We start from the raw sequence: 15,873 nt of genomic DNA, 5'->3' as shown, positions 1-15,873 counted from the left end.
CAGAACCAAGTGGGATTAAGAGGATCTCATCTATCAGTATGTAGGCTTTCATTTCATCCCTGTTTTCAGTTCAGTACCTCTCCATTGTCGTCTTCTACTGGGGCTGGTGTCCCCAAGTTTAGAGCCACCCTAATTAAATATTCCCATAATATGAAAGGTATCTCACTACTTCTTAAGCAGACTTTTAAGTCTCTTTGTTGTCACCCTCATGCTACATCCCCAACTTCTAAAGTATCTTTCTAGAGTTTTGAGACACAAATTGGCTGCTGTCATTGGAATTCTCCTCTGTAAATGTTTGATAGTCAGATTTTTAAGCTTTACTAATTCCTCCATCCCTTCCAACTTCCAAAAATCATCCAACGGCAATTGTCTGCCCTCCTAATCTTTTAGTCCTTGTAGGTTTATTCCTTCTTTATTTTAATTCATTTACTCTCATTTTAGAAGAATTTCAGAAGGGTGCAAATGTGTGTTAAATCCAACTTGTTTAACTGGAAGTTCTATCCTTATAAATTTCAAGCAAGGTAAACAATAAAATTATAATGACATTCATTTGTAATTATATATTTGATATAAAGATATGATACTTTGTGAGGTAAACCATTTTCTTAGTGATGCTAAAGGCATATAAATAAAACTGTTCTCCTAAATATAAGAGTTGCTTTGGATAATCAAAGAAAAAAAGATTTTGTAAAAGAGGTATCCTAACGATATGTACTTTATCCTATAATCCTAATAAGAATTGTTAAAACTTATATTACTTATATTATTACCTTCCTTCAAAAAAATGTAAAATGCAAAGAACAGATATATAATTGTACATCTTAGTTCTATATTTGATATATTATATCAAATAGAAATGCCTTTACCATTAGCTAGCCAGCAAATACTTAAGAATATAAACAATTATTATGAACAATCCCAGCAAAAGATTGAACATGTATGAATCATAAGAGGAAACAAATATTAAGCCAATAAAATTAATTTTCACAACAGAAAATCTAACTCAAGTTGACAAAAACAAGTCAATCAGAGCAATTAAAAGGAATATTTTCCGTTAGTCAATTTTTTTCATTAAGCATAAAGAAAATAATGCAACTCCAGCTGGAGAATCTAGGCTCTACTTTCGGTAGTATTTATTCATATGTTGTAACTTATATTTGAAAAATATTGAAATTAATCCAGAGCTCATTTACCCGCAATGTGTAAGGTATTCTTCAAAGACCACAGGTGCAATTCAGTCAAGCAGAAAGACATCTGATGGCAGAAGGAATCTCTGTCCTGTTTTAAAAATAATTAAAAAGAGGTGCCAATTAATTATCTTCTATTGCCAATAAAACCAAGATCCCTTAGATATAACAGAATCATTTGCCGCTACTGATATTTGAGATATGGTTCATTAGAATAAACACCCTTTAATATTGCCTTGGTTAACCATCCAGAAATAAATGCTAGAAAAAGGACAAATACACTTCTGAGATTTGGTATTGTTATCACATTGAGAAATGTAATAAGAATATACATGAGTTTTCAAAAACATATGTCTGTTTTTTAAAGGTCTGAGTATATTTAGAACTATTTAATATTTAAGCATTTTTAAAAACATTTTTAAGGAAAGGAAACATCTGTTGAGTAGTTATTAAGTACAAACACATTTTGTGGTGTTTTTTATATACAAAGCAAATATTTATGATTTCTCACATACAAATAGGCTAATTAAAGCAAAATTTTCTAGGTAAATAGTATATATTACTATTATAATAAATACATGTACTTAGAAGTAAACTGTGTGAAACCATATTAGCTTTCAAATTAGTTTGTTAATCTGCACATTGTGATAGACCCAGATATTCTACTCTGATTGCATTTGAAAAAAAAAAGTACATACTGTATTTCCTCCCAGCTTTACTAGTAGGGGTTAGTGATGGACATTATTGATACTTCAATTGGTAACCAAGTAGAACCTAATTGGTTTGGACTGACTGGGAGAAGATCAATGTCAATCAGAAAAAAAGTCGACATTTTACAAATATTTGAAAAGCATTTATGTAACTTTCAAATGTTTGCTAGTAAATATATATAGTATCACACTATATGTATACTTTACTGTATATTAGAAATATGTACAGTAAACTACCAACATTTTCTGGAGATCATAAAAGAATTGCTCTTTCCAACAAACTTCTGAATAACAAAAGAAGCTTTAAATATATCTTAAGTTATCTTTTAGATGGAGGAATAAGCCCTCAGCTTCTTTAACATCAGGAGTGACGAAAAATATTAGCCATACTACTCTTATGGGTGATAATCTAAAATAATTTTAGACATAGTACAAAATTCTTTGGCCCTTTCTTCACCTTTATATTTGAACCCCAATGTACTTAACAATCATCAAGAAACAGATGTATGTTCAACTAAGAAGACACAATGTACTATTAAAATGGCAGAGTGAACAATGTGGCAGCATAAAAGAAAGGCCCAAGCCTGCCTGAAACAGTGGGTCTCTAAAAAAAGTTACAGAGAAGTTGTGAAATGTTAGCGGGACCTCAAAGAAATATAGGATTTCACCAGTTAAATGAAGAAGATGAAAATGATGATGATGATAACAACAGACAATACAAAGTACTTACCTCATTACAAGCATTGTTCTAAACATTTTACATGTATTAACTCATTTAATCCTCGTAGCTACTCTTTGTAGTAGTACCATCATTACTGCAATAATGAGGAAAACAAGGCACAGGGAGGTCACATAGCCAGCAGGTAGTGGAGGCAGGCTTTGAATCTAAGCAGACTGGCTCCAGAGTCTGCGCTTGCAACCACAGTGCTCCACTGTATTTGGCTATCCAGAGGTTTGGGAAAGCAAGTACATAATAGTTTGAGTGAGTGAGTGAGTGAGTGAGTGAGTGAGTGAGTGAGTGAGTGAGTAAGTAAGTAAGTGAGTGAGTGAAGGAAGGAAGGAAGGAAGGAAGGAAGGAAGGAAGGAAGGAAGGAAGGAAGGAAGGAAGGAAGGAAGGAAGGAAGTCCAGGGATGGTGGTAAGATCGAGATACATGGCAGAAAGCGACATTATTAAGTTGAAAGAGGGAGAAAAGAAACAGGCTATAATAACAATAGCAAATTTTAGATTGATCTGAATTCATTTTTCCTTGTACTAAAGCACCTCAAAAGGTTAGAGATGAAACAAAGGATCCTTCAAACCCTTGATCTGCCCTACTCTAACCAAAAGCTGGCTGCACATTGTGGCATACACAGGTAGGAGAGCTGTGGACTGTATTACTATGAAAGAGGATGCAGTTCTTTATCAGGTGGAAGCAAGGAAAAAGAGATATTAAGCAAATTATGATTTTTCGATTCAATTGAGTATTATCTTTCAGAGTTGTTCCCTGAGGAGTGACTCTAGTGAGGCTGCTGTTATTCAGAATATTTCCAAAGCTCTGTTCTTTGAAAATGTTTTCAGTTAGCTTTATGAGGCTTATTTCAGAATTTTTACTTTATAGTTATACTTTTAAAAACTAAAATATTTACAGTATTAGATTATATAAACTGCACCTTTCTCATTTGGATAGGTAAGGTCTGGAATGTTTGTTTAAAGAATTAGTTAATGAATTAAGTAAATATTTATTTTGCACTGATTAAGCTTATTGTGTGGACTGCAGACTCTTAAGTCCTTATGCTAACTTCTCAGCTTACTAGCTAACTTGGACAAATTACTTAACTTCTCTACTTCTAAGTTACTCCAGCTATAAAACGGGTATAATAAAGGTCCTACTTCAGGACTGTATTTTTTTTTTTTTTTTTGCCTTTCAATATCACATTGGAACATTGTTTAATTTTTTTTATTAAGTTTATTGATGTAACATTGGTTAATACAATTATATAATTTTCAGATGTACATTATAATTTGACATCTGTATATTCTATAGTGTGTTTACCACCCAAAGTCCAGTTTCCTTCAGCTACCATATATTCGATCCCTTTACTCACTTCACCCTCTCCCTAACGCCCTACATTTGACCCCCTTTACCCTGTCTACCTTCCCTCTCAGGACTGTATTGAGGGTACCATTATTCAATTACCTTATTGTTGCCATTGTTGATGCTGCTGCTACTATTACTCAATATATCTAGCACTATGCAAATTTACATTAAAAAAAACAAAAAAGAAATATGATCTCTCGCTTTATATAGTTATTCAAGGTGAAATGAATGAATGGTTATTAAGCATAATATAGGGATTTTTAGAAAGGAAAAATATCTGTATGTGAAGTTTCTATATAAAAAAAGTATTTGAATTAGGACATACAAATGAGTTGTTAATATTTCACTGAGATAGGGAAGAAAAGATGTGATGAAACAGGTGCATATTTCCTCTGATATTGGGAAATGAAAGTCTCAACTTCTAGACTATACTAGAAAATAAAAATTCAAATTCCTCAAGGTAATGTTTATCCAAATACCAATATTTAGAATGTATGACAATTTGAGCAAAGACGAAGCTGAAGTTTAGCTGTTAGTAGCTACATAAAAAGGTTATCATGCAAAATTAAATATAGATAAAATTTTATAACTGAAACCAAAAAGGCAATACCTTACTTACATATCAAAAGAAGACTGCGCTTGAAATTTTATTTTTCAGTTTAAGTCAATTCAATAATAATTTGTCAACTTTCTCGATAACGAAAATGGAGAGTGGAGTATAATTTTCTTTGTAATCCACATTGGCTATTTCTAAGAGGCAAGAATGTTTTTAACTAGAAAAGCAATAGGTCCACTGCCCATATCTTTACTAAATTTTCAAGTCCTGAAATACTCAGAAATCACACAGTGTTGGGGAAGATAAGCAAAATGAGTTGTGTGGAGAGTTTCAAATGTCAAAGCAAAGCCCTTAACCCCCATGCATTTGAACATAAGAGGAAATTCTGAGAATAGTACAGTGTAGAGTCTATGATCTTGACTTGTCTTCCAACTCAGCACCAAAGGATTCATGTCTGGTTCTAATGGGGGTGGAAGGACTGAGAAAAATGTACAAGCTAGTTTTCTAAATGCTCTGATGTACATGCAATACTGCTCTAGTTTCCACTAAAAAGTAAAGGATAAAAGAGGGCGAATGACTTTGTACTTTATAAAGGACCCCTCTGTGGCCCCACAGGGAACAGGTGGTATAAGGATGGTAAAGTGACTGCAGCGGTGATGCCCAGTAGAAAGTAAGCAGAACTGGTAGCCCTTCAGATTAGTGTACTCACAGTGAGAGCAGTGGTATCCAGACAAAATGGGATCCACACCTAGCAAAAGTAGACATGGTGGCCAAGGAGTAATCCATACACCTGAAGAAATGGCAGCAATAATCAGTTGATAAAGCAGGCCTGCAAGCAGCAGGTAAGGCAAGTGAGAAAATGGCAATGTCCATTAGTAAATGATTGGATTTGTTTATAAACAATGTGACAACTCCTGTGGACTCCCCAAAATATGGGGAGAAGTTAAGGAGTTAAGGAGTAGTTAAGGAGAAGTCTTTGCAGGACACATGCATTATCAGGGGGCAAAAGATAGTCAAATGTGGATTATTCATCATTTTCCACAGAACTTCAAATATCTGCAAGTAATGCCATATAAAATTAAAGAGAATTAATGGAGTAAAACCAAATTTGTAAAAATCTATAATAACAACTAGATGGGCATGGTGGGAAGGGACGGAATCGATATCTTTTTAGTCCTCAAGATGTCTTCATCTCTACACCATGCAGTTTTTCTTAAAGATGCAGACATTTAAGTCTTGCATCTTAAGAATGTCAGCTTTTAAAAAGAATGCTGGTAATTTCCTAGTTTGAGAATCTGCCTGGAGGAAGTAGTCAAGACTGAACTTGTATTATTCAAATATTGTATTAGTGCATAAACAGTTGTTTTGAAAAGGGGAAGAAAAGAATTTCAGAAGAATGCTGGATTCTGACCTTTGTAAAAGGTCATAAAATAGGGAATGCCTAACGAAGTAAGTTGAGAAATGCTGCCCCACTCAGTGCCCTTGTGCATTTCTCTGGGGATAAAACCCAGTGCACATGACATAGAACTAGAATAAAAGTAGCAGCTAAATGGGGGTGGGGGGGTGGGAGGTGGATGAAAGAATGAATTAAAAATATCTCAAACTGTCTTAATATTGAACACTGAATAGGAAAAAGAATTATTCAAATGAAAACAATAGCAAAAGGAAGAACCCAAACAAAAAAAATGCCCCTAAATTTTCAATTATTTTAAAATATCTTTTTAACTTTTACAATTTTTCTGTTTAATTTCATAGGGTAATTGATGACAGGTATAGATATCAGAAGGCCATTCTGAATCTAAATTTCCAGTTTCCAAGAGAGAATAAGAAGCATAATTTAATTTTGGCTTTACCTAAATCTAGATGACTTTTTTTTTCTTAAAGGAATAGCGGGGAGAATCTACAATAGCCCAAATTTTGAAGACAGAGAGATAAGAGGATCCTAGAGAGCCCATTTTACTTTATATTTACATCCTCAAAAAGTTTAGTCTTCTATCCCAAATAGGTTACCTTACAATAAATATTTATTTGCCTTAAAAATAATTGTTACATATAGACTAAATTTTTAGAAAGTAACAGAAAAATAGGAACAGCTGCACTAAGATACTGTGACTTGTTACACTTTTTCTTCTTTTGAAAACAAAAACTATGTTTTAGAAGTAAAGATAACTTGCCACTAAATAAATTTGCAAAATACTTGCCTTCTCTGGTTTCTGAAGTCAGCTAGTTTGACTACTTTGGGAAGAACAGGAAGCTTGAGGGCAAATAAAACCCTAATGTAAAACATTATGGGAAAGAAAGAATTAACAAAGAGAAGACACTTGTGTAGTTTAACAAAGATAAATGATACTGTGGTACCAACAAGACATGCAAGATGAATGTTTATGAGCAAGATGCCTCAAAGAGCCTAAGTGAATGTTTCTTGGGCATAAGCTTAGAACATATATTGGCTATTTATTATCAAAAGATGTTCTGAGAAACATCTATTTACAAATTCAAAATGTACAAAACTAAAGACAACCAAAGAGCATGAATTTAAGATAAACCCCTAGTCAACTGTATAAGGTTCTAGTCATCGTTAGGTAATTTTCAAGTTACATAAAATATAGTGTATTCCGCAATCATCTTTTATCTAATGGCATCAATAGGGAATTATATTAATACCTGTTAAGCATATGTATGAACATATTTAATCAACATCATGTTATCAGAAATGAATTTTTTTTGAAACATTCAACATTAAACCAAACAATTAAGCAATTATAAAGCTCATGTAAAGGACAGGGCAGTCTCAAAATAAAGAGACTTCAAACTTGGATTGAACCTGTTATAACAGAAGACTGGAGTATTAGGAACACTGGGTTATTTGGACCTCAGAGAGACCTATGATATCTAAATATTAATTAAACATCACAAACATTTTGAACACTTTAGGTGCATAACATTTTACCATGAGTCACAGATACAAAGATTTATAAAGCAGGGTCTCTACTATCAAATAGCTATAATCTAGTGTAATCAATAAAATAACCATATAAACAACAATATGAAGTTTGTAGTAAGTGCTAATTTAGCAACATAAAGGGCTATGAGTGTTCAGCAGATGTTCTAGTTTGATAATAAAGAAGTGCTCTTACAAAGTAGAGGGCATTTGAGGATTGTTAGATTTTGATAAAGGGACAGTTAAAAAGGAGGGGACAATAAACATTAGACGAAGATGCAAGGATTATTTGAGAAATAATAAGCAACTGGTTTGGTACATAAATAGAAGAGATAAATTGGGGAGACACTAAGGAAGTCTTTGAATGCCAAATTTAGGAATTATATCTGTTAAGTAGCTAACTAAAGAGTAGAGGAATATTTGATACAAGTGACCTGTTAGGAAATAAAGTAACAGATAACAACAATATTCAGTAACAAGGACTTGAACTGGGATGGTGGGAGATGGATGTAAATAAATATACAGATTCAAGTGATCTTGTAAATAAAGAATCAACAGCATATGAAGACCAATGAATTGTAGAAGTGAAAGAGAAGGAAGAATCTGGAGTAACCACCAGGGGATGGAGATCTGGTTACTGCACAGATAGTAGCCCTCGCTTCGAACATACCTTCATCATCATGTGCCAGCTAAAAGGGTTCCGGTGTATTCTGTTCAAAATGACTACCTCAGTTACTTAACCCACAACTTAATTTTCCTAGTGCCATCCTGGCTAGTTGGTCTCCTGTTATACTTTAGCCTTGCCTCTCAGTTTGTAACTCTGGATCTTCCTCTTCCTTAAACTGTGCTTTGACTTTTTCACCCTGGCAAAGGACTCAGCAAATACCATTTTTCTTCGCTACACCTGGTTCCCAGGAATCCCTTACCCATATCTGTTCCTACCTGGTATATCCTAGTTTCAAAGGCAGAACCTGGATTAAAACATAAATAGAAACAGGTTCATCTAGAAGAGGAGCAAGTTTTGCTATTGTTGAATTTTAGACTGTGGGAGTTTAAGGTATAAGGGTAGATATGGGTAGAAATGTCTAGCTGGTAGCTAGAAACACAGGAAAGGAGCCTGGACCATATGAAATCTATTGTGGGGTTTTCTAAATAGAAAGGAAAGTTAAAACCACTGAATAAAATCTCAGAAGAAAAATAAGGTCAAGGACAGATATTTTAGTAATTCTCCAATAAAGACAAAATGAAAAAGATTGAGACAATATAGTGTCAAAAATCCCTGGAAGAGAAAATGGTACGTGTGTGTTAAGTGGTTATATAGGGATCAAACTCGCTGTTTCTGAATTTTAATGTAGAGATGACCTCAATATGGTTTAATGAGAAGTAATGTTTTATCTTTAGAAGAGAGTAAGTCTTGTAAAGGTATGGCTTCTACTGCTCTGAATGCTAGGCCCCAACCCAAAATATCTTAATTCTAATTCTGCTGTAATAAATTTACCTTAATCATTTAACCTCTCTGCCTCAATTTCCCCACCTGCAAAAATAGGGATAATGACATTGACCTACATTTGTAAGAGTGATGTAAGGACTCATTAATGTTGTATAATGCTCTGAAGATGAAAAGCGCCGAGCATTATTAGCGGACACTGCACAACTAATTGCCTATAACACTGAAAACTTTACCCTTTAATTTTATTCAAATAGCAGTTATCAAATAAGTGTCTTAGCTCCCTTAGTGACATTTATCTTCAAATATTATTTTTAAATTATTATTTTAAATATATAGATTTTTTTTTTCTGTATCATAAGTGTTACCTCATAGCATATAAAGTTCTAAATCAGAAGTCTAGAACACTTTTTCAAGCTAAATATTAAGTGTAAATATTCGGGACATATTTATTTGATCACCCGTTACAAGTATTCAATAAATGCTAAAAAGTAATACTTAGGAAATTTTAGATTTAGCAGATAACACTCAGCAATTACATGGTAGAAGCAAAATAGAAAAGGACAAAGCAGTATGTTAAAAACACTGTTTATAACGCCCTTATTTTTAAAACAAGCTAGGAAACCTATAAATGTACAAAGAAATGAAGAAAGAAACTTTTTTTTTTAATCATTATAACCAAATGCATGATTTATTTTTGGAAAAAATAATTAAAACTGAGGTTTTTCCAATAAAAGAAAGAAATAACAATAGGAGATCATACCCTGATTATTACACATTAGTTACCACATTCTGTACAATGTGGATGTGTTCAATATGTAGTCAGTGACAATGTGAATGGACATTTGAGATTTAAAAATCAAAAACCACCTGCCATTGCTGTGAATTCATAAAATGTTGAAATAAATACCTGGAAATAAGTAAATTTTAAAAACTGAAGCCTTTGACAGTGTTTATAGATCAATCCAAATGTTTGGTAGAAATAGTACATCAAATTACTTGACATTACTGCTAGTTTCCACTCAATTTCTTCACAATATGGCTGTCTGGTGTTGCATTTGTAAAGATACTTCCTACAACCACATGGGTACCCCAGAAACTATGACAAATCACTTTACAGCAGCCAAGATCATCAACAGAGAATCCTAAATGTCGATAGCGTTCATCTGTTTCAAAAAGAGTGTTGTTTGTGTATGGTCCAAAAAACACCAAACCAGATGATGGGTCAATAAAGTCAGCCCAATAGCCTTCAGCTCAAAGAGCAAAGCACACTACTTTGGCACTTGCAAAGTAAGTTTCCACGCTGTTAATTTCTTGTTCAACAAGTGCATCATTACCCTGGCATTTCTTCTGTGATGGTCCCATTGAAGTGACAATCAAAAGCTTTATTCCTAGGAAGTTGGAATCTCTGATCTTGAGGTCCAAATGGTCTCATAGTTTTGTCAGGCCATATTGTTTGAGAGCATATATTGGGAGGTGCAGTGACCACATGAGGCTCATCAGAACTTGAAGATTCTTCAGTTGAAAAGGCTTTGGCATTGACAACCCTTTTAACTAAAGAGTGCAATCCTGGGAGATAGGAAACCAGTCTGGCTCTGTTACAGAGCACATTGTCCATTTCTAGCACAGAAGGCAGACGTAAAATATTTTATTTTGTAAAGTTATTCCGAGAGCTGTAGCCCAAAGATGGGCGAATTTAGAAGGGCCACCACAGGTGGAAACCATCCATACCAGTCACCACCACCATCTCCAGCAGTCCCAGACCCTGACTCTTCTTGCCATCAAAAAATCAAGAAAGAAACTTTTAAATCCATTAGACACTCCATCTGGTCTTTTGTTTCTTCTTGGATTTAAAATTTTTGTTAGAAGTGTATACATTTTGTTTAAAAAAATACAAACAATATGAAAGTGTTTGATATTAAAACATGCTCCTCTGCCAGCTACTCTCTCTACTCTGAAGGGAGCTACTGCACAGCATGGCTTGTGGCCGACCACTGTGTATACACAGTATGTCCCCACCCATAATGACTTGTTTTGTATTTTTGTAAAGGCAGGATTTTACTATACATACAATTTGCTTTCTTTCACTGAACACCATAGCATAGGTATTCTCTGTTAGAATATACAGATTTGCTTCTTAATAGCTGCAAGGTGTTCCACTGGATAGAGATCACAATTTAATTAACCATTCACCAATGAACAACATTCTGTTTCTACTTTCTGCCTTACAATACTACTACTACTATGAAAATATACACGTACACCATATGTTTTTACTGGTACTGTCAAATGGCCTCCAAGATGACTATACCAGTTTATAACATGAATGCCCTTTCCCTATAACCTCAGTAAAATGAAGCATTATCAAAGTTTTTAATTTTTGCCAATCAGGTAAGTAAAATACAGATTCTTATAGTTTTAAGTTTCATTTTTCTATTTTTAAAGAGATCAAACATTTTTTCATGTATTTTTTAAACATGTATTTTCTAAAATTATCTATTCCTGGTGTTTGCCTACCTTTCCATTGAGTTCTTTATCCCTTTCTTTGTGTATTAATATCCATCCTTTGCTATATATATTGGACATATTTAGTCCTTTAAAAAAATTTTTATCAATTTTTTACATAAGAAAATAAGGGAACGTAGAAGACACAATTTTTCAAAATTGAGTATGACATAACAGAAAGTTCTTTGAACTTAATTCAGCAAGGGCTGTGCAAAGTGCCATAGCCAGAGGGTGGTTCTTCACAGCTGCTAAAAATCCGTCAGATGATGCTATTTCTAGATGGAGCAAAAGGCAACAGATTCCTATGTTCCAAGAGAACTTATGCATTATTCTTATTAAAAGAAGTTAGAAGAGATTCTATACCTAGAAAACAAAGAAGTCCCTTCACTTTTCCAAAATAAATTGTGGCAAAAAAATCTTGTATAGGGCATTGTTCAAACTGTTTAATTCGCTTAAATAGATCTTGTCAATTTAACATTTTCTATATTGTAAGCAGTTTTGATATTTAGACAATTTATCAATGGCTTCTTCATTGTGACCAGCTTCCTTTTCTTTCTACTCATCACATGCAATAAATTAAATTTCACTAATATTTAAAGATCAGTGTTGACCTCTGAATAGTCATTTTGTAGGTTCCTGTTAATATAAACATCTTGTCTGCTGATAGTCATTTTAAATATTTTGCTGAACACAATTTCCATTATTCCAAAGAGACTTGTACCTAGGTGAAGTGTATTTTTCCATGACTTTGCAAAATAACTGCAATGTCTTATATCAGGCATTTTAGGAGGAAAAAGTATGCTTGCATAAGCAAATAACAACAACAATAAAATAATCTTTGAGTACCACCATCTCTGACTCATGTACTCACCTTTCTTATCTTGAAAAATATGGACTTAATTCTTGTTTTTAGGATGTATCTTAATCATAACAATAAAAAGACAAGGAAAACAGAAATGTTGGCCATGTGATCATGATAATTAATTCTAGGTTGTAATTTCATAAATATAGTTTTATGCCACACTTTGATAGAAAGAAATGATTTTGAAGAGAAAATAAATTGAATTTCAGAAATAATTCCTAAAGAACTGAGTTAAAGACAAGAGAACACTGAAAAGCTCTTATCTAAACCAATGCTAACTGCCAAAATAATTTGTCAATTTAGAGATACTGTTTTCAAAAGCATATAAATCAAAGACTGCTGCAAAATGAGCAAGAATTTAAAAAGATAGAGATCCTTTCTCTTCGAATAGGAAAGACAGTGAAAATTTTTCAAGTAGCCTGCAGCTATACCACCTCAACCTTGTCAGATTTCACTTGTCAACACTTTGATGACAGATTGCCACCCCCCTCTAAAAAAACAAACCCTAGTAACTGTTGAAAGAAATGGCTTCTTATAAAAAGGGGAATATTTCATGCAACTTGATAGTTGTATACTTTAAACTCTTTTTTGCCCCCAAAAAAGAGACTTGAAAACTTTTTTCCATAGCTTTTATCAAAACGTAAGAAGCTGAAGAAACCTCCTACTGTGGGGAAGTAAAAGGGGAAAACATTTTTAAAAACCTACTAAATGTGCTTTCTACTCATTATTTCTTTTAATCCTCACAGTAACCTTCTGAAATTACATACTGTGTGTGATGCACATGCACGTGTAGTGTGTGTGAGTGTGTGTGTGTCTGTGTGTGCATAGAATTATTTTTTCTAAGCAAAAAATAGTTTCTCCAAGGAGTGATTTGCCTCCCCTCTCCCATCCTCAAATCAACACTGATAGACTCTGAACCTCTTAATTTACAGATATGAAAACTGAGGTCCAGGGAAGAAATTATTTTGCACAAGTTCAGTCAGTTTGTTAGGGGAACAGTTAGGAGTAAAATTCCTGTCCACAGATTATCTGTGTAGTGCTCTTTCTATTCTACCTCCCTCCGCCTAAATGCTGTGTTAATAGAGCCTTTTCGTTAAGCTTCTGCTTAAGCACCTGAGACAGGTGTCAATTTAGACTTGTATAATTAATCCATGGAGAAAGATACAGACTGAACCTCTTTTCTGGCTAAATTTATTTTGCTTAGAATGCCTTGGAGGAAGTTACTTGAAAGACTATTTAAGGATTATTTTTAATTAGTATATCAATAGCTTGTAAGTAAACTGATGTATCTAAAACATCTGATTTAAAATAGTACTTCTTAAGCACTAATAATCTTTATACTATTTGCTTAGCAAACTTTACAAGTAATATAAAAATAAGCTCCAAAATGAACCATTCATGTTTTATGGCTGATTATTAAATAAATTAATGTCTTCCTTTTAAGTTACTGTATTATATGAGAGAAGCTTTATTTGTTCTGACTACCATCATTTGGTAGTGGCTCTCATTATGTTCTCCACCACTCAGTCTCTATGACAAGTTCTTAATGAAATGTAAAAAACCCTAAATACAATTTATAAGAATTCTGCAGTGAATCCTTTTATATTGTGATTGGATCTTCCTTCATACTTTCTTCCCTGATTGGTTATTTTCACCTTTACTAATGGTTTGTCACAGCATTATCACTTACATAATACTTTTAGTATTTTGTTTCAGTGATTGAATGGAGAACTAAAGTAGGTAACTCAGGAAAAAAAAACAGCCTTTCCTTATTGAAATGAAAGCCTGTGAATAACTACTAAAGTCCTCTGAGAAGGGATCAATTTCACTTTAATATATTTAACACAGGTATACATGATCACAGCTTAAAATATTAATAATTCCCTAATGCAGTAGGAAATTATTACCTGATATTTAAAAATCAGTGGAATAAAACAAGGAAGATCCTAGATTTATGATCATGTGTTGCCCTAAAGCCCACACAAATAACAAAAATGTTCCCTATGCTTTTAAAATTATACTCTATATTACTCTACTCAGCAAAGGTATCATTTAAAATTGAAAGACAGATGAAGAGCTTCCTAGACAAGAAAAAGTTAACAGAGTTTATCACCACTAAACCAGTATTACAAATCTTAAAGCGTCTTCTTTAAGAAGATAAAAAAAAGATAAAAAAGATAAAAAATATTAATAATAAAATGACAATAACTACATATCTATCAACAATGACTTTAAGTGTAAATGGATTAAACATTCCAAACAAAAGACATAGGGTAGCTGAATGGATAAGAAAACAAAGCCCTTACATATCGTGCCTACAAGAGACTCACTTCATATCAAAAGACACATACAGACTAAAAGTAAAGGGATGGAAAAGGATATTTCATGAAAACGCAAATAAACAAAAAAGCTGGGGTAGTAATACTAATATCAGACAAAATAGACTTTAAAACAAATGCTATAACAAGAGACAAAGAAGGATCCAGTAATTCTACTTCTGAGTATTTATCCAAAGAAACCCAAAACACTAATTCGAAAAGACATATATCCATATGTTCACTGCAGCATTATTTTTAAAAGCCAAGATATGGAGGCAACCTGGGTCAATGAAAGAATAGATCAAGAGATGGTATATACATACAATGGAATATTACTCAGCCACAAAATAGAGTGAGATATTGCCACCTGCAACTTATTGTGCTGAATGAAGTCAGAAAGACAAATGCCATATGATTTCATCTACATGTGAAATCTAAAGAACAAAAATAAATGAACAAACTCACAGATATAGAGAACATGGCTGCCAGATGGGAGGGGGTTGGTGGGATGGTTGAAAAAGGAGATGGGATTAAGAAGTATAAATGGGTAATTACAGAATAATCATGGAGATATAAAGTATAGCATAAGAAATACAGTCGATACTATTGTAATAACTATTTATGGTGTTGGATGGGTACTAGATTTATCAAGATCACCTTATAAGTTATATAAATGTCTAATCACTATGTTGTACACCTGAAACTAATATAATTATATGTCAATTGTAATTGAAAAACTAAAAAATTATTTTAAAAAATAAAAGGTTTAATACTGTTACAGACCAATGGTCAATTCCTGAAAACTACATTTGTGTTGTGTGTTAACTTTCTATATCTAAATCATTGATTATGCCAATGAGGAAATACGTACAATTTGCCTTTAGAAATTGTATTTACTTCTTTCTAAACCTCAGCAAGTTTGGAAAATCTCCAACATTTTAGTGTTACTCATTTTATGTCTGATCAAGGAGAGAGAAGAAAGTTTTCAGCTAATTTATGTTGAGTGTTTTATATGCATTTTCTCAGACTTTACAAAAACCATATAATGTAGTATTTCCCTATTTTATAAAAGAAGAAAACAATGGAGTTATACTTTTAACACCAATTTGTCTAATTCCAAAACCCATCATTTTGTCACTACATGCTTCTTTCATTGTAAAGTATTGTGCCAACTATGTGCATGAGCCTCCTGAGATTTAGATCCACCAACTCCAGGCCAGCTTTCAGATAACTGCAATCTGCTGAGAAATTGGCCCACTGCATTTCTG

General features: G+C 33.2%; 1 protein-coding gene and 1 pseudogene across 9 annotated transcripts in view; both read right to left on the bottom strand.

Moving 5' to 3' along the window:
- The window catches only part of WDPCP (WD repeat containing planar cell polarity effector), a 323,269-nt gene that overhangs the window by 246,982 nt on the left and 60,414 nt on the right, over window positions 1-15,873 (bottom strand). For all 9 annotated transcript variants that reach the window (XM_015587591.2, XM_015587590.2, XM_015587592.2 and 6 more), the window contains one exon: window positions 1,194-1,278. In XM_015587591.2, the coding sequence (XP_015443077.1) occupies window positions 1,194-1,254 (61 nt within the window). In that variant the 5' untranslated portion in view covers window positions 1,255-1,278. The remainder of the gene's footprint in view (window positions 1-1,193; window positions 1,279-15,873) is intronic.
- LOC112477896 lies at window positions 9,847-10,559 on the bottom strand (annotated as a pseudogene).

Source organism: Pteropus alecto, unplaced genomic scaffold (genome assembly GCF_000325575.1).
Source record: "Pteropus alecto unplaced genomic scaffold, ASM32557v1 scaffold131, whole genome shotgun sequence".
In the NCBI taxonomy this organism is placed as follows: domain Eukaryota; kingdom Metazoa; phylum Chordata; class Mammalia; order Chiroptera; family Pteropodidae; genus Pteropus; species Pteropus alecto.
Note: the sequence above shows the minus strand (reverse complement) of the source record. Positions and strands in the feature narration are given on the sequence as shown.